We start from the raw sequence: 18847 nt of genomic DNA, 5'->3' as shown, positions 1-18847 counted from the left end.
TATATATATATATATATATATATATATATATATATATATATATATAATTGCATGTATTTGAATAAATGTAAATTGCATGCACTCCAAATGCATTGAATTATTTCTATGGTGTGTAGTTATTGTTAATGTTAAACATACAAAAGTCATATGCATTAAATATATAACATTGTTATTAATTTAAGGCAATGTTTTCATAATATGATACTTTACTATTAATAATTTTTTTTTATCGTAAGAAAATGATAAACAAAATGAGTGTAGTAAAAACTCTACGCTGAAAAGTCAATTATCCACAACTTTTAACAATTATTGAAGTTTCTAAAATTAAATTGTAATAGTAAATTGAAACGAAAGATAAGGAGGTCGAATTCTTATGAAATCTCAATTATTCAAGTTAGCTTGGAATAAATACTCTTAAAATTAATATAAGAAATAATACAACGTGCAATTTATCATCGCATCAAGTGCGCGGAATACTTTTGGACGAAATTACAGAAAATTCTCTATTAGACACCTACACATATACAGAGAGAGAGAGAGAGAGAGAGAGAGAGAGAAAGACCGACTGGCAGACAGACAGTATACGCATAAGTATGTATATATGATATCTCTTATGATAGAATTACGCTTAAACTGTATAAAATATCAAACAGCAAATATACAATTCCATACGATAAATCGAAATCCATCTAATTTATAATAATGCTTTTTAAAAGTAAATCAAGGTCGTTGAAATTCAATGAAGAGTTTTATTAATAATAATTTAGCCGATGAAGGGGCCGCGACATCTAGGCAGTGCGAGAGGTGGCGAAAACGTGCTTCCCTTCTTAAAATTTGTCCCACACATGGGCATATAAAAGAATGGACGTGGACCATCGACATCCCGTTCTTTCCAATGCGGGAGAAATTAAAGAAGACAAGGGGTGCGAGTCGCGAGACTGGTCTATGGACTGGGGAGGCAGTAGAGGGGATGGCCGAGGATGGTATGGCAACACTGGGCGCCAGTGATCGCGCGGGCAAACCATTTTTTTTTTTTTTTTTCTAGATTCGTCGCTGCGCGCGGGGTTCGAGGGATTTACTCGGAGTTTATAATAAAAGTAGCCCACAGGTTGAGACGCCAGCGAGTGACGGCGTACACACTCATCTCTTCTCTTCTAACCGAGTGGATGATAGACCCGTCGCTCGCTACTTCCTTACGCAGATTCTGAGAATTCGCGCGTTCGGTAGTAGCCAGAGAAAAAAAAGGTATAGAGGGAGGGGGTGGGGGAGAGAAGAAAGAAAGAAAGATCGAGGGGATCGAGTACGTAAGAAGAGGACGAGGGAGGAGGAAGAGCCAAAGTCTATACGTAGGGAAATTTTGGGAGAGCGTAAGTATTCGTTATCCCTGATAAAAACGCCGGTCGCCGTTTTACTGTCGTTACGGCTGCCGTAACCGTAGCCGCTGTCGTTACCTTAGCCGCTGTCGTTACCTTAGCCGCTGTCGTTGCCGCCACTGTCGTCGCCGTCATCGCCGCCGCTACCGCCACCACCGCCGCCGCGGCTTTGCCGCCATTTTACCTCTCCCTCATTGGTGGCTAAAGATTTCGCGTTGGATGTTAGACACGCGCCGCCGATATCTTGGCTTCTTATTCGTTTAAGCGTCATCTCGTTTTACGTGCTTTTCCAAGCTCATCGTTCGGTAAGTAATTTCAAGTCCGTCGAGTCGTCGGGACTTGGTGATGGTCCGCTGGCCGAGGCGACGACCCTCGATTGCGTACCCTCGATGAAGAAATCGCGCCGCGTTTTCCCGCTTCTCCCCGGCTCGTGCACTTTTCATCTCGTTCCCCGCGCGTCCTCGCTCCATCCTTCCTTCTCCAAGCTCTTCCCTCATTCGCGACGATTCGGTTAATCGCCGCCGTCGACTCTTGCCTCGAGGGCCCCTCGCACCAGCGACCGCTTTATCCGTCAATAGTGAAGAAGTGCCTTTAAGCTCGCGTTTCTCGCCAGCGCGTCTCATTCGATTCTCTTAATAAGCCGCGATTGTTTGATAGGTCTTGATTTTTTTTTTTCATTTTAGCGGATTCCGATAAATAAGTCGACGTACAAACATGAGCAAGTCTAAGGATTCGCCGTCGACGGAAGGGGAGACCGAAGAGGAGTACAGCGTAGAAAAAGTCCTTGATCGACGAGTCGTGAAGGGAAAGGTAAATATTGTTCCACGTTAGATTTATGATTAACCTCTGGCGGTAAGCCGAACATTATTAAAGTTGTAATTATGAAGTTTGTCAGTTGAGTGGCGGCGGCGGGAGAGGGGGGGGGGGGCACGGCTCAGGGGAATACCAAATTTTGTTTATTAACGGTATCTAACTATTTGCGTTCTCGGTGCCATTCGAAATTTTCGGTTCAGTTTAGCAACGTTACGAGCCTTTTCTTACATCAAATTCCGTTAATTAAGTTAATAGCGTATTCGAGTGTCAGGTATAATTAAAAATGCATTAACGAAATCGCTGTAGCAGCCGCAAAATACGTAAGCTACAAAGAGCTTCTTAACCTGATCTTGGAATTTGAATTTTTTTTTTATTTGTTATTTGTTATTTATTTGTTTGTTTTTGCTCTCTCTCTCTCTCTCTCCCCCCCCCCCCCCCCCCCTCCTCACCTTATAACGATGATTTGAATAATCACTATTACAATTTATTGCTATTATTTATTATTATAATAATAATTGTCGTTGTTTGTAAATTAAGGATAATGATAATATTATCATTATTTGGGTATAATGATTTTTTTAATTTAATAGCCCTCAACGCATCTGATTTTTTTTTATTATAAAAATTACGCGTATTTTAGCTTTTATTTTAATACACGATGGTGGTCGTACTAATTATTGGGGATTGGCTATCGTAGGTCGAGTATTTCTTAAAATGGAAAGGATATTCGAATGATGAAAATACATGGGAGCCAGAAGAGAACTTAGATTGTCCAGACTTGATCGCTCAATTTGAGGAAGCTCGCAGGAAAAAGGAAGCAGCTGCTGTTAGTAAACGAAGGGAGGAGAAGGAGCAGAGAAAGAGAAGTAGTTCTAGTACGCCCACCCCGACGCAAGTTAAGAAAAAGGCTGTCGAAGAGAAAAAAGCAGAAGGTACGATTATTATCGATAGGGAATATTTGTGTATATTATTAAGTTTGTCTTTGATCATTTGTCGATCCAAATAATTTTTTTTTATCCTTAAACAAACATGTACTCTGGTATTTTGAGAGATATAATCGATCGATGGTCTTGAGTAAAATATTGAAATATCGCTTCTTTTTATTTTTAATTTAACTATTTCTTAAATAGAATAATCGTAGTGGAAAGTCTAAGCACTCTCAATGTTCGATGATAAACATTGTCAATGAAATTTCACGTTTTTTTTGTTTTGTTTTTGTTTCGTCACATTAGTAAAATTACTCTTTTGAATTTTAGGTTTCGATAGAAATTTGGAACCAGAACGTATTATTGGTGCCACTGATTCGAGTGGCGAATTAATGTTCCTTATGAAGTGGAAGGGAACAGATGATGCGGATCTTGTACCTGCACGAATTGCTAATGATAAGTGTCCACAAATTGTAATCAAATTCTATGAAGAGAGATTAACGTGGCATAGTCCTGCTCGGGATGAGGAAGGATCGGCAAAACCAGATCCTGAGTAGCCTCGTGTTCTACGATTTGATTATACAGTCTTCTTCAAATTATGTCATGTTTAAAAAGTTATATTTGGACGTACATTTAATTTTATTTTACTTTTTTTTTCTTCTTTCATTTCAACTATTAACGTAACATAACTTACTGTGCCACTGACTAATTATTATTATTTTCTTTTTATATTTTATAAATAATAATAAACATAATTTTGAAAAAATAATTGTGCACTTAGCCTAATACAAAATATAACTTCATTATTAAAAGAACTCTGAAGATTATGGCATGGAATTCTTATGATTGCGATGCTACTTAATTTCTTACATCTCGGTAATACTTATGGACATTAATATCAATTAAATATCTAGTCGCCAACTAGACACACCATAACGCAACTACTGTTACTGCTGTGCAGAAAACGATCTATAGTAATATATGTTGTCTCGTTAAGTAGTAGTATTTTAAATAATGTTTGCGACGAAGATAGCCTTAAAACATAAGAAAGTTATTGGTAGTAAAGCGCCCCCCTTATGATACATTGATAGTTCTTAGCGAAGCTATCACGGTAAATATCGTGGCTGTCTTTGTCGTTACCGTGTCCTATAATGTCAATGCTTATACGATAACATTATATTAATTCTTGTAAATAGAAGTATTAATCATTCCGATTGACCTACAGTCTCTCAATTAAAAGTACATTCGATCAAGCTTCTTCAGCATTAACGATTTTAATTTATCTACATAAGCTCAATCTTGTTATAACTGCATGCATGCAGTATCGAACAAACATAACGAAATATAAACTTGTCCATCGAGATCTTCGGCTCTTGTGTATTAATGTCCATAATTGCGAGTATGTATCAATGCTATCTAATAAGTATTGCAAGCATGAATGTTTAATGTCTCGCTGACACGATTGACCGGATAACATAGGGGCTAAAGCCAAAAGTGTCTTAATGTCTAGTCAAGAATGTTCAGTGGTAGCATTATGAAAAGCATTATTATCCATGACCCTTAAAAATTGTGTCTCATTCAAATAGATAATGGGTGCATAAAGCGAGGAAAGGTATGTAGAGTTTACAGGGCTTAGCGACGGTATATGAGAAACTATCTCTGTCTACCAGTAGTCAATACCCAACGAGCTAAAAAGTTTGAAAAGAATTCTCTAAGCATTCCAAAAAGATCTAGGCTATCTATCTATTATGATTTTTTGGTATTAGAATTCAAGTTAATTATTACAATAGATTAAATTCTGGTAACGATACCTAAAAAAAAAGAAAAAAAAGAGAAAAAAATAAAAAATATATATATAAAGAAAAAATAAAATTAAAACAAAGAAAAAAAAAAAAAAAAAATTTAAAAAGTATACTTCAAATAATAGTAATATGTTTATATATAAATGCATATATATCTTAAATAATTGTACTTTAGGCATTTGTAGTTATGTTAAGTAAATAGATAATTTAATGGTCATGTTTTAATGTAATACAAAATTTAATGTATAATGCGCTTCTGACATAATTGTGAAAGAGTTGCACAAGGGTACTTGGAAGAATGAATGTGATTCGCAAGTGAAAAATTTTGATATATCGGACAAATAATTACAGTGCATATAAGTATTTTAATTTTGTAAGTTGTGACTGCGATGAAAATCTAATGAAATAATATTTGTATCTGTTAATTGCAGAAGATTTTTTAAGAATTTATTTCATCCACTATTTAACATTTAATTATATTAATGCACGATACTGTAATACGAACATAACTTTGTCTCTATAAACACTATTTAAGCGTTGCCACGCATAAAAGTGATTTCTTTATCAATAAAGTACACGCGTACTTGAAATTCTGTTCGATTCTAAAGTATTTTAAAATGTTCCAGCGTTATGTTACGTATAATAATTATAACTTTTTAAGAAAATTAATTACAACGAAATATTTTGACTGTATGAGTGTAATACAACATACCTTTTTTTTTCTTTTTTTTTTCTCTCCTTCTTCTCCCCCCCTTCTCCCCCCCCCCCCCCCCCCCCCCCGCCCGCCCCCCCGCCATTCCTCTCTGTTATAGATTAAAAATAAAGTAAATCCATAAGAAATAGATAGTTATTATTTATTAGAAAATGATATCAATAAATCGTAACAATTAATTTTTATAATACAACGTCTTAAAAATGATTTATCTCGGAAAGTATTTTGATATCTTGTAAAATATTTTCATTTTTTTCGTTTCACAGCTTTCTGACGTTTCGTAAAGGCTTTTTTGCCCTTGAACTTATTAGCTGATTTGGCGACTGTCGCCTTCCTTCCGCCACGGAAGCCCGAAATCCGCTCGTTACGCTCAGTCTCCCAATCCAGTTGCTTCGCGCTAGCACCATCGCGATCACTGTACAAACTACTTGCACCGTACTTGAATTTCGCGTGTCCCTGCTCTTCCAGCATTTCCGCAAATTGCTCCGCAGACACGAACGTATTGTCGTCCAAGCCTTTAAGCTTCTTACCGATGTTTTTAACCACTTTATTCATTTTTCGTTTACCCGAGGCTGACTGTTGGACGACGCCTTCTTCGTCTTCGTCTTCGTCTTCGTCTTCGTCGTCCTCGTCCTCGTTCTCGTCCTCGTCCTCATCGTTAAATTCCATGTCACTTAAATCGTCATCGATACTGTCTAAATCGCTTAGATTATTAAGTTCTTCGTTTAATTCTTCCTCCACCGACGAGTCGCTATCCTCGCTCTCCATATCATCGTCGTTTTCTGTTAAAACAAGAAGAAAAAAGAAAAGAATTAACAAATAAATACAATGATCGCATCTTTTAATAAACATTAAAGGATTGATGGGCTTGAATCGACCGACATTACATCATACACGATCGTGGGGAAAAATCTAAAATTGTAAATAATAAAGAGAGTTTATCAATGAAAAATCATTTTGACACTCCGACAATTAATTAATACTAAACATTATCTATCGTTAAAATTTTCACTCAAAAGTTCTTCGTCATCATCACTCGTCACAATAATCTCATCAAACTCAACAAACAATCCCATTTTTACCCCATTTTGGATGTACTTTAATAAATAAATATTAAAATACACGAACGAATTGTTACTTCTATATTGGAAGCCGAAGCCAAATCGTTAAAAAAAAAAAAAATAAAAATAAATAAATAAAACCCCTTACCTTTCGTTATCTTCCGCGGTACGAGATCACCGGCTATATCTAAATCGTCGAGGGATTTCCTCTTACTCATTTGATCGAGCATATCATTGAAATCCTCGCTATTCACGCTCTCGTTGTCCTCTTCGACACGGCTCGTCAATTTTTTAATCCCCTTAAACTCCTTCTGCTTTTGCATGTATTGATAAAGAAATAGCTCGTCGACGGGTATGCGATCCTCTCTCTCCTTAATGTATAATGAGCTATTCACTGGAATCGCTCGAATGCCTCGTGGTGTGTAAGCTGCTCTTTGGGCCAGTGGATCGTTTTTTCTACTCACCTTTTTACTTTCAAGTTTCTTTGGATTTTTGAATACGTAACGATCCAAAAATCGAATTAAACTCAAGTCTTCGAGAGGATCTCCCGTGTATCGTATATGCTTCCCTGATTAAGGAGAAAATATTTTTAGCAACGATGTATATGTGTATATATATATATATATAAGCATCGCGACACGATTGCGCGTTTCATTTGGATTCGTTTATAGTAATGAGATGGAAGAGAAATAAGAGAATCACCGTCATAATCGTGTGCTGCTGGGATAAAGATATGGAAATGGAACGATCACGAGTGCGAAGGGGAAGAAAATATACGTGGACAAATTTTTGGGATCGATTTTGGATAATTAACCACCACCACCAAAAAGTAGTACACGCGCGTCGGTGTGGCCGTTACACGGGAGCTTCTTATCCCGATAATATTGGCGGCTGCCAATCGACTAGCTTTCAACCTCTAAATTTAATTGCATAATAGAATTTAATTGTCAAATGAAATTTCATTTAAATTATTACTGTTTGTATATACCCACCTTCCAAAATCATTTTTGCAAATAAAGATACACTCGGATGAAAATGTTTTGCAAGCCCTTTCAATTCGCAATAAAAACTTAGATGCGCACCGCAGTGGAGCGGATTTCTTATAAAAGGATCATAAACCTTGGTCTTTATTTCTAATTTTATTTCTCCATTTTTCAGCTTCTCATCGTCATTAACGTTTTCTTCTCCGGTCTCTGTTATTACATTTGATAAGACTATCGTACTCTCTTCTTTCATAGCCGCGACATCGTTCCCTTTATTATCATCGACTTCATCCGACTTGTCGTTCGACTCTATTTCTGTGTCGCTATTTATCGTCTTTCTCGAGACGATTAAAATATTTTTCGTACGTTTCTTTAAATGTAACACTTGCGATATAACGTATAAAGTGGCGCATGTCATATTGGCTGGGAAATACGTGCAAATTTGCAGAATTCTTTTAATAAATGCATGCATTCTCAGTTGGCTCTGATCGCTGCGCAAGACCTTGAATAATAAATTTAAGAATATTGCCCGCTTGCTTGATATTCCAATTTGAGAATTGAAGAGCTTACGGTAGAAGGTCGAGTAAAACCTGTCCGACTGATCGGCGTTCTTACTAACAACCTGCAATTGACAATTGTAATTAGACAGAGTTGGGCTGACAATACAAAAAAAAAAAAAAAGAAACTTACTTTAAATAAGCATGCAATTATTTAATCTGTCTTACTTCTTACTGTATAGTATAATATTATCATATTAATAAAGCTGTCTTACTTGGAATAATAAATTAAGAGCGCTGAGGGATACGTTGAAAGAACCGTAATAGACAACTCGATAAATAGAATCTATGTGCTTATTCAGTTGCGTGGAATTTATGTCAGCGAAGGGATACGCCCTATTTACACCGGTTAATATTGCACCCATCATTCTGGTATCGGGTTCGCCCCTTTTTAAACATGCGTTAAAAAATGCAAAATACACGTTGATGAGATTTGTGGCAATCGCAGTGTCTTCCTTGAAGAGTACAAATTGCGTTAACAAGCATATTGCAAAGTACTGAGTTCTCTGAGAGACATTGTTTCTGAATAATAGCTTTTCAACTTCTTGCAGAACAACTAATTTCATGTTAGAATGCTTGTATAAGAGTTTGGTAAGAGAAAAGACAGTCTTCGAAGCTACCTTACTGCTAGGGTCGCCAATTTTGTTTATTATTAAGTCGAGAAGTTTGTGCTCTTGTTCCGAGTTACCTATTAGCAGTTCCGTCATCACTGATATGGCCTTTTCTCTATTTAAATCGACCGTATCGTTCACTATATTCGATAATGAAATAACAAAGCGTTCGTAAATGTCCTTTAATTGATCCTCGAAATACCAAATGCCTAGAAGCTTGTTCTTAGAGGTCGCTTTTCTATTTTTCAAATTAATGTTATCGTCTTGATAGGATGCGTCTACGCTATCCAGTTTGTCCAGATCTTGCTCCTCAAATTTTAAGAGTTTAAATTTTGGATGGAGCAAATCGTTCAAAAAGAGATCTTTTATAGCGTCGATAATCGTACTGCACTGATTATGTTTGGCAATTTTAACTTGTGATATTAATATAGTAAGCTGATTTAAATTGTACTTAGGACTATTCTGAATCATAACAATGCCAGCAGCCACTTTATCCGATATCGTTCCCCTCGATAATGCTGTTTTTAACCAAGAATATTCCGAATTATACATTCTCGATTGCTTTAAATGGTAAGCTGCACTTTCCGAGTCAAGGCATTTCTTAGCTTCGGTTTTCAAATCGATAACATCCATTTCACTCCATGTTCGCTTGGAGACTCTGCTTTTTCATACTCCTCGTACCACTTTGTAATGACTTCCGAATCGTCGAGCGATGACATTTTTCTTCGACTACATTAATGTAAATATAATTAAATTAATAATTGATGGATTGATCAATATATGACGATTTTCATCGCTCAATGATTAATTGTTCATAATTCGTTAATTGACAAGTAAAAGAACATTACCAGGATTATACCTTAATTTGCGCGTATATGCTTATCGTTTAATCAATCGATAAAAAAACATTCGTAATTAAATTGAATGCGATATTTGCAGCACAAATCCTTGTAAATGTAGTTTGCAATTGAATTGAACGACAATATGAAAATTGATAATTTAGGTTAAATACCTACTGTCTTTGTATTCGTTGTAAAGTTAAGTATTATTTCTTGAATGGAAATATAACCTCGCTTTATTTATTAATTGACTTATTAAAATTGCAATCGGTGCGTGTCATTATCAATAAAATTATATTCCTCGTGAGCTACAATTAATTATTAACGTTTCTAGCAGAATAATCATCACGTGGAATGTATTTGAACAGGAAACGCGGCTCCATCTCGTATCGACCGGTAATTATGCAATTATAGTAGCCGATAAAAAGTAATGTGAAAATAAACAAAAATTATTGTACAGGGATAGATTGCGAAATGTTAAAACAAAAAAAAAAAAATTCTATACTTAATATTAGAAATATTCAAAAATTTTACCAAAATATGTTTTGGGAAGATATGTTAAAAGTAGTATTTTTATCCATTATATCTATGTATTTATAAGATTTTTTATTAATAATAATAGTATGTGTAAAGAAAATTTTAACAAATTTCTAAATTGATATATTATATTATTAAATATAATAGCAATTCGTATTTATTCGTATGTGTTATGTACATATATACTTGATACATAAATGTATATAAAAAATAACAGTCAGAATTTCACTCTAGTTCATTATAATTAATATAAACTTTATAAAAATTCTTTAATGATCTAGTCCCCACTTTGTATATCTTTTTTCTTCTTTTTGCTTGGAACGTCAAGTGTGTTTAGGTTGGCTCTTTTATTTTTCACTATTTCAGGTTGATCTTCCGTTTTATCTAATTTTCCATTTGTAACTGAATTATTGCAAATTCCATTGGGCGTGTTACAAGTACTAAAATCGAATGATTCCAAGCCTTCGGACATAAGTTTTGCTCGTAATTCGCGCGCTTCTTTTTTCAATTTTTGCCTGTCTTTGTTGTGACTATTGTTTTTCTTTCTTTTTTTATTATTATTTCGTAATAGTTTATCGAGCGAATTTGATTCACTGTTATCGAGACATTCGTTACTACCCGACGCATCCTTTTCTTCCTCACATTCTTGATTTCCATTATTAAGTTTAGTTTTTTCTAGATTCCGTGTGTTTGGGGGGCTGCAATTAAAAAAGAAACATTATTATTTTTAAGCAGATTACGATGTTTGTACATTAAAATACTGACAAAGAGTTTTCCAAAGCATCGGTATTATTATATAGCAAAAAGAAAAAAATGGCAAGTAATTTATTGTGTATTTAAAATAAAAATTTATAATTAATAATATCATAATTATTTTTAATACTTAATTTTGTTTTATCATAACACAACATTTATTATGGTATTCTTATTTAGTTGTTGTTTTCTTATTATTATTATTATTATTATTATTATTATTATTATTATTATTATTATTATTATTTTTTTTTAATGGTATATTTATTTGCTTCTTTTTCTTTATGGATAGACAAAAAACGAAAGGAAAAAGTAACGTAAAGGTTTTGCATACTGACAAAGTAACAGCTTCATTATTAACTAATTAATTAGCTGCTGTCAAAAGCGGTATTATCTACATAAGTATAATATTTCGGTTATTTAAGCTTACTATTATGACAATGATAAATCCTTGTTTGGTAAACTTACATAACGGGAGCACCAATACGATGAGCCAACTTGTAATAAGCACTTTTAGCATCTTTTGCTAAAGTTACCGTCGACCTGTAATTTGCGATGCTTTCACCAATTTTTGTCCAGTCCCACGACTCGGGTATATGATGAACGTGTATCGTCGACAGTAATGTGAAGAGATTACAAATGTACTTTTGCCTTATTTCTTTGCCAACGTTGGTAGTGATTTTACCGTTCTCTGTGTTCTGTTTACTATTTATTTGCAATTCATTTATTGCCAATCTGTACAGATTGCTCTCGATTATTCGCCTTTTATCTTTCTGTTCATCTGCAATAATCATTCTAATATTACTGTAAAAGACTTTAAGAAACTCGAGAGCTTGTCTTCTTCTGTAGAACCTAATAGAATTGTCAAAAGAAAAATTCACCTGAAAAGCAAGCAAACGCAGACGATATTTGAAAATAAGTAATTAATGCATTGGCGCTTGATGCTGGATGCGCTCAAGAGTTAAAAATCTTACCAAAAACGGTACAAGATTCCAATTGCCGACCCAACAGAGTTGCAACAGACTTTTAAATAAGATTGGCGGAAGAATGCAATCTCGTTTTTTGAAAAAGGCTGTTAAATTCTCCGCAAAAATTTGGATAAACGAGTCATTGTTGATATTCGTTTGTTGTGAGCATCGAACAAGAAATATAGAACACTCCGCTAATTTATCACCCATTTCTTGACAAATAGATGCCGATCGTTCTCCTTTTTCTATCAATGCCTGTTGCAAAATGGCAAAATTGCAACAACAAAAAAGAAAGAAAAGAAACATTGTATTAAAGAAATGAAAATCGCTAAAGAAAAAAAATTAATGTTAATTAAGTAGAATAAATCTTAAATAAGAAGATTAGAATTTCAATATTGTATAAGCTTTAAGCAAATAATAATCAATCGAGTAATATTTATCAGATGTAATGTCAATTTAAATCAATCGCTACATATATATATATATATATATATATATATATATATGTAATAAAAGTTTATTGTTAGTTTTCGTTTTTTGTTTAAAATTACAATTCGACTATATTAGCCTTATAAAGCTCCGTCTTGATATTAGAGACGCAAGATATTCCCACGTGTTGGGTAGAAAAATAGAAAACAACAAGTTTCATATTGACATAAAGATACAATACCTTTAAAAGAGTGGTCAGAAGCTCCTCGTTAACGTCTTCAACGCTCTTGAATTTTTTAATAGCTGAGAGTTTCTTTAAACAGCTCCGAACTCTATTCTCAAGAGGCTTCTGATGTGGATCCTTAATCGTAAATTCCAGTAAGGCAAACAGGGGTAATAACATGTCCAAAGCCAAGGCCATCGAAGGACTCGTTTCCAAATAATTTTCTAAAAGGTCGATTACCCGAATTCGAAAGTGCGTGAGAACTTGGGCATTTTTCTCTTGCTTTTTCGTTCGTGACTTTCGGTTCTCTTTCAAGATCTTGAAGGCAGCTGCTAAAGACTCGTCCAGGCGCTTCCCTTCTTCCTCATCGATATTATCAACGTCTATATCCTCGGTATCCGTCTGCATCGTAGCATCTCCTAGAGCCTGCCTCACGGCTAGGCGTAACCTGTCAGTGACTGCCTCATCTTCGACGTCCGACTCTTCGATATCCGAATCGCTTTCCTCCTCTACCTCCTCGCTCTCCCTATTATTGCTATTCTCATTCTTCTCTTCGTCCTCGTTCACGTTCTTCCCATCCCCGTCCTCGTCCTCGTCCTCGTCCTCGTCATCGTCCTCGTCATCGTCATCGGCGTTAGATTCTAATTCGGAATCCGATTCGTCCCCGTCCATTGACGAAGTCAAGGGATTCTTGGTGCTTTTAACGTCCAGGATTGATAAAATTTGGTGAATTGCCGTTAATGTCAAATAAGGGCAGATGTGCGGGAAAACGCATCCTACAAGTGAGCGTAAAAGGTGACTTTTTCTTGAAAGTAAGGATAAAAATAAATCGACAACGACCTCGATCCACTCTGGCTCGTTCGTGTTTTCCGTAACAGTGTCGTTCTTTTTATTCAATTTCTTCTGTGACTTTAGATGCTCGAAACAACTATGAAGCTCATTTATCGACGAGACGGCCATTTCCGGATCGGAAAACAGCTGGAGGCCCATGTGAAGATCCATTATGTGAAATACCACATTGATATTTTGATAGATTTTCGAGTTCTTTTCTAATTTTTTCACGAACTTTATCATTTTATTCCACGCCTCAGTCCCGTCGTCATTTAGAGGAACTTTCAATTTCATTTCTGAATTTTTAAATACATTTTCATCGATATGAGAGATTAAGGAAGTCAGGACTGTTCTCAAATCATCGAGTTTTGGTAACTTGTTATCCAAAGCACGATAAAAGCTTTCTTTGAAGTGAGCTAGAGTCATCGTGTAAAACAAAGTAGAATGAATATCTGTTTTTTCATAAAGGATAATGAGCACAATGAGACAATAAATTATACTCACGAGCTAGTTCTGTACTAACGGTAGACACTTCGCACAGTCCAAGATTAAACAAAAACTTCAATTGCTCTACTCTCCATTCGAGATCGGATATAATTTCTGGATGATGCATTAATCTGTAAAAAAATATTGACATTATTAATTAATTTCTTTATCGCTTACTTATATATAGTTTGTCAATCTGCCATTTTATAAAGGTTTGCAACAATAGCGAAAACATACTTAACACTAAGTAATTGTACAGCGTAAATTCTTTCGCATTTTGTCCAAGGCTCTTGTGTAGAATTAAACTTATCTTTAAATTTTGTATTTGCTGCGATTTCTCGATATAAATTGGCTAACTTTTTTATTCCATCGGCATTGAGATTACTTATTATCATCTGCAGAACCTTTGTGCCGGTTATTTTCTCTATCATAAGGTCCCCTGGGTATAAAATCAATTTTTTCAGTACTGAAATCTGTAATTTAGCTTTTAATTCTTTAACTTCGAGTAACTTTACTATTTGAGATAGAGCTTTTTTAAAGCCAATGGCAACGTCGTCGACTTTGTGTCTAGCATTGTTTGAAAATCGCTTGAGCATGTATTTTAGAAAATTATGAGATAACAGCGTAGGAATAATGGACTTATTTGTTGTGGATTTAAGAATTAAATTTAATAATTCGACGCCTAAATATTCATCCGTTTTGGATGGCTTGATAAAACGCTGATCTATGCCCAACCAAAATTCCTCGACAAATTTGGTTGCTATTAATTTTTCGCAAAACACTTCGTATATTGGATGCTTATAGCAGATTATTCTTGGTAGATTCTGTTGTAAAAATAAATGAACAGCTATAACGAATATGTGATAATGCAAACATTTACTTTATCTTTGCATCGTAATTAAAAATACTTTTTTTGTTATAAAATGTCAGAAATGCATAAAGTATAATGACTAAACTCACCGTTAATATCTTTAAAATATCTTTTATAGACTCTTCGTTTATAATATCTTCACTTCCAAAGCAATTTTTAAGTATTTTCTTAGATATTATTTCAGGAAATTTATCTTGAATTATTAATAAAGCATAAAATGTATCCAAGGTCTGTTCGGCGACGGGCTTGCAGATTTCTTGTTCAATGAGCATCCAAATGGGCGCCAAAGAATCGTTATTATCAAGTTGATTTAAAAATTCTATTAAGAACGATACAGATTCAAACCTGAGATAGCTTCTCTGCTTACCACAATGTAATAAACATTCGAGAATTCTTTTCTGCTCGTCGACTGAGCTAGTCTTTAAAATGTTAGAACGTATTATAGAACCACACGCTAAAATACGCCCATTGTTTATATCAGCAAATTCCTAAATTACGTCAAAAACATCGAAATAAATATGTTTCTTCAAAACTACATTCATTAAACAAAACGATAGAAACTCTTACGCTTTTGCTGCTACTAGCGCTTGTCTTCAATTCATTATCCATAATACTAATGATCTTATCAATTTTTGTGCTTGGATTCAGCAACAAGTACACGGTTAATGTACAATAAAATCCCTTTCTCGACGAGATCTTATTCGATCCCAATCCACGCACAAGTCTATTAAGTATATGATTGAATTCCTTGCTCTCTCCATTTTCCTGAAATAAATAAAATTATCGTGACGATTGAATCGCAAAGTTATTGAGCTCCATGAAATCGAGATGACTAAAATTAATATCTATATTTAGACGGTTTAATGTTACTTTTACTTTTACTTCTATTATTACTTTTAATCTTATATAGACCCGTACTACAAATCCAGTCATATGTAACATTTAGTAATAATGTGCATCGAATCACTTTGAAATTCATAATTGATAATTTCTTTAATAAAAATTGTGCTACGCAGGTTATTGTCACCCCAAATAGTTACCTGCACTTCTTTCGATAAATGCTGCAGCAACATTAATCCACCATCCACTCTTTCGCTCGTGTTGTCTTTCAACAATTTCGGAAAACATTCGAGTAGCGTCAATCCCATTTTTGACGCTCAAAACTTGTAATTTCCACGGCGATTGATTTTAAAAAGCAACACTAATTTCCCTCATGTGCTCGGCTTGTCTCTTACTCGTAAATTGCACTCAAAATCTGATCATTGGAAGTTTGTCAACACTATTTTGACTCTTTCCGTTCAAAGATACTACGCGATTCAAGCTATTTTGAAAAGTTTACCATTTCCGAATTAACAATCCATTGTTATAAATAATCTTCGATTAACGCTAAGTTTCATAAGGGTTTCGATGGATAAATTGCTTGAAGATTGGAGAGCGAGTGGATATTATTAATTAGGAATATTACGCATTGCATTTGGCTTGGTCGGCAGGTGTGTTACAGTCTTGCGCGAAGTGACAGTTCGTTATTTTGTATACAGAATAAAAATTGTCAAAATATTTGTGGATAATAAATTTTTCGATTTGCATTAATGATAATAATAATAATGTTAATGGCTGTGTGACTCGTTATATGTTATTGAATAGGTGTGAATTGTGTGCAATAAGTCAATTGTAATATGCCGCGTTATTCAACAATTGTTAATACACGTTTGCTGGGCATCGATTGTAGTAAACAATTTTGTTTAACGCTTATAAATAGTTATTAATTTTGTTTTTTTTTATTTATTAAAAACGTAGTTTCGTAGCTAACAATGCAGCATGATCCATCGAAAATGGATCATGGATCATCGATAAAAAATTCTGGATTGCGAAAAATAGACAGGTTAGATATATTTTATTTAATGTTTACATTCAAGCGTGAAAATTTGACATTAAATTCATCGTTTAGATGCAATAATGCGAATAATCTGCTGCTTTAAAATTTATTACTTTAATGGTGGTGCGTAATAAGATGAATAATTTCTTTATAGAACTAGAAGTGCACGCACACCGGACAGATCAGACATTCGTCATATAGATTCGAGCCTTCTAAACAGTAAGTTGATTTCTATTATAATTTCTTTCGTTTCATAATCAAAATGGTTTTCGGTTAAATCAAACGATATTTGTAGCTTTTTCTCCAAAGAAAAAATTATATACATCTAGACAATCCACGCTGCCTGCAACGTTAAACGCAAGTACCATTTTCTTGAGAAGATTAGAATTAGAGAATAACAATTTGGAATTGGAACTTGCATATAGCGAGTACGTATCGTCCAATGCCGAATTAATTCTCGAGAAGAAAATCTTTAGAGACACAGAATTAACTCTTACTAATTCGATAAAAAGTATTTACGAAGAAACCAAATATTTACAAGAGAAATTTAAATTACTCGAGACAAGGATAAAAGACATCAAGGCGTTGTCGTGGTTAAATGATTATGTCGACGACGTTCAGTCTCATACTAAAGACTTTATAGGCAAGTTATTAAACTAAGTTGTATGATATTAAAAATTGTTATTGACTTTGATGCGTCTCTTTAGATAAGCAAAAGAAATATGAAATTAAGGATACGCTAGCTCAGTTGGATAAATTCCTAAATCGATTCAATGTTTTACGATGTGAAAATATTATTTTACCAAATACAATAGAAGATGTACAACGATTTAAACAAACGTTAACAGATTGCTATTCTGTATTACAATTGATTAGCGATCCAATCGAAGCTGATATTTTGGAAGACCTTACAAAGAATTATGAAGAGTTTATAACGTTGCATAATGAGATTTTAAATATTAAAAAAATGTATGATAATTATTTTTAAATATTGTCGTAGCTATTGTTTTTCCAATTATAATTAAAATTTTTGTGTTTTTCTCAGTGTTGCAGATAAGATATGTAATCTTCAAGTAGAAACTTTAAAAGCTTGCTCTTATGCTTTATCACAAAATGATGTTTAATGTAAATAAATACTAATATGTTGTAAATTATAAAATATTTTAATATCTAATAAAAAAATTTTATCACCAAGTACATATAATCTGGTTGATAATTCTAATTTTAATATTGCGGTAAGTATTTTTATTCCATAATAATAATAATAATATTATATCATTAATCATTGGTACAAGTACAAGTTATTAATTAGAACTTTCAATTACTTGTTAAAAATTTCTTTACTATACGGAGTAATCATATTTTATTCTCTCTCCCTTTAATGACGCTAATCGTTTGTTAACTATAAATTCTGAAATCAAGAAGAAAAGGACAGAATTTTCATCAAGGAAATCGTATAAAGCGACTTAACCGGTTGGTATTTTCAATAAAACTACAAATATTTTATAAAGACTTGTATTCCATTAATCGTTAGATGAAATGGCACGAGCTGCATTGTATAAGGTATTATAAATATCTCGGATATATTGTACTTGGGTTCGAACGGTCATTAAATATTGAGGATAATTCAAAGCTTCCTGAACACCAATATTCTCTGTTCTAATAGGTAATACAGATACTGGCATATATCTAACGGAACTCGAATTTTGACTTAGGCATTCAATGGATGTCCTTAAATGTAATTCTATTTGATCGCAAACGGAGTAGAATTCTTCCATATTTTTATTGAAACGATGGTCTGGCGGATCGACACCTTTCGATGTATCTACTAAACTGTTCTGATGCAATGTTTGAGCAGCTGTTTTCAATGCGACTGAAAGTGAATCACGAAGGGGGCCAATCAAGGATTTAACTTTAGATATATTATCCACTTTCTCTTGAGTTTGTTGAATTGGTGTTTGCGTAGGATGCATTACGTGTTGTGGAGTTTGAAGTTGAACGGCGTTTGCTTGAACCATTTGATTCATGCCCATAGGGCCTGCCTGTTGCATGGGAATATTCATTTTGTCCGTTTAAAATTGCTTTCCTCCGAGAGTATTTTAAGAATCTTTCTTTAGTGATCTGCAAGAAAAATAAATAAACACATTGCAATTTGACAGTTCGCTATGAGATGGAGGATTCAGAAAATAATTGAAT

The 18847-nt window shown here is 34.1% G+C and overlaps 5 protein-coding genes across 5 annotated transcripts; 2 read left to right on the top strand and 3 right to left on the bottom strand.

Annotated features, from left to right (window-relative positions):
- The first annotated feature begins 1547 nt into the window (after nucleotides 1–1547).
- Nucleotides 1548–3881, top strand: LOC105360515 (chromobox protein homolog 1). The gene is made up of 4 exons (XM_011497430.1): nucleotides 1548–1678; nucleotides 2057–2183; nucleotides 2884–3118; nucleotides 3443–3881. Exons 2-4 carry the CDS (start codon nucleotides 2088–2090, stop codon nucleotides 3667–3669), a joined length of 558 nt encoding a protein of 185 aa, XP_011495732.1. The 5' UTR covers nucleotides 1548–1678; nucleotides 2057–2087; the 3' UTR covers nucleotides 3670–3881.
- Nucleotides 3882–5843: 1962 nt separating this feature from the next.
- On the bottom strand, nucleotides 5844–9568 carry Noc1 (Nucleolar complex protein 1). The gene is made up of 5 exons (XM_011497765.1): nucleotides 8443–9568; nucleotides 7680–8292; nucleotides 6836–7255; nucleotides 6259–6408; nucleotides 5844–6225 (listed from the first exon to the last, which is right to left on the bottom strand). Exons 1-5 carry the CDS (start codon nucleotides 9469–9471, stop codon nucleotides 5873–5875), a joined length of 2565 nt encoding a protein of 854 aa, XP_011496067.1. The 5' UTR covers nucleotides 9472–9568; the 3' UTR covers nucleotides 5844–5872.
- Nucleotides 9569–10434: 866 nt separating this feature from the next.
- On the bottom strand, nucleotides 10435–16372 carry Mybbp1A (MYB binding protein 1a). The gene is made up of 9 exons (XM_011497428.1): nucleotides 15816–16372; nucleotides 15343–15540; nucleotides 14865–15263; nucleotides 14142–14728; nucleotides 13923–14035; nucleotides 12606–13834; nucleotides 11942–12190; nucleotides 11436–11848; nucleotides 10435–10912 (listed from the first exon to the last, which is right to left on the bottom strand). The coding sequence occupies exons 1-9, from the start codon at nucleotides 15921–15923 to the stop codon at nucleotides 10492–10494; spliced, it is 3717 nt and encodes a 1238-aa protein (XP_011495730.1). The 5' UTR covers nucleotides 15924–16372; the 3' UTR covers nucleotides 10435–10491.
- A 180-nt stretch (nucleotides 16373–16552) lies between these two features.
- On the top strand, nucleotides 16553–17894 carry LOC105360513 (uncharacterized). The gene is made up of 5 exons (XM_011497427.1): nucleotides 16553–16657; nucleotides 16806–16870; nucleotides 16947–17294; nucleotides 17359–17620; nucleotides 17697–17894. Exons 1-5 carry the CDS (start codon nucleotides 16587–16589, stop codon nucleotides 17773–17775), a joined length of 825 nt encoding a protein of 274 aa, XP_011495729.1. The 5' UTR covers nucleotides 16553–16586; the 3' UTR covers nucleotides 17776–17894.
- A 98-nt stretch (nucleotides 17895–17992) lies between these two features.
- LOC105360512 (mediator of RNA polymerase II transcription subunit 29) lies at nucleotides 17993–18808 on the bottom strand. The gene has a single exon (XM_011497426.1). The coding sequence runs from the start codon at nucleotides 18712–18714 to the stop codon at nucleotides 18175–18177; it is 540 nt and encodes a 179-aa protein (XP_011495728.1). The 5' UTR covers nucleotides 18715–18808; the 3' UTR covers nucleotides 17993–18174.
- Nucleotides 18809–18847: the final 39 nt, after the last annotated feature.

This window comes from Ceratosolen solmsi, unplaced genomic scaffold, assembly GCF_000503995.2.
Source record: "Ceratosolen solmsi marchali unplaced genomic scaffold, CerSol_1.0 scaffold47, whole genome shotgun sequence".
Classification (NCBI taxonomy): domain Eukaryota; kingdom Metazoa; phylum Arthropoda; class Insecta; order Hymenoptera; family Agaonidae; genus Ceratosolen; species Ceratosolen solmsi.
This window is presented reverse-complemented; position numbering and strand designations above follow the sequence as displayed.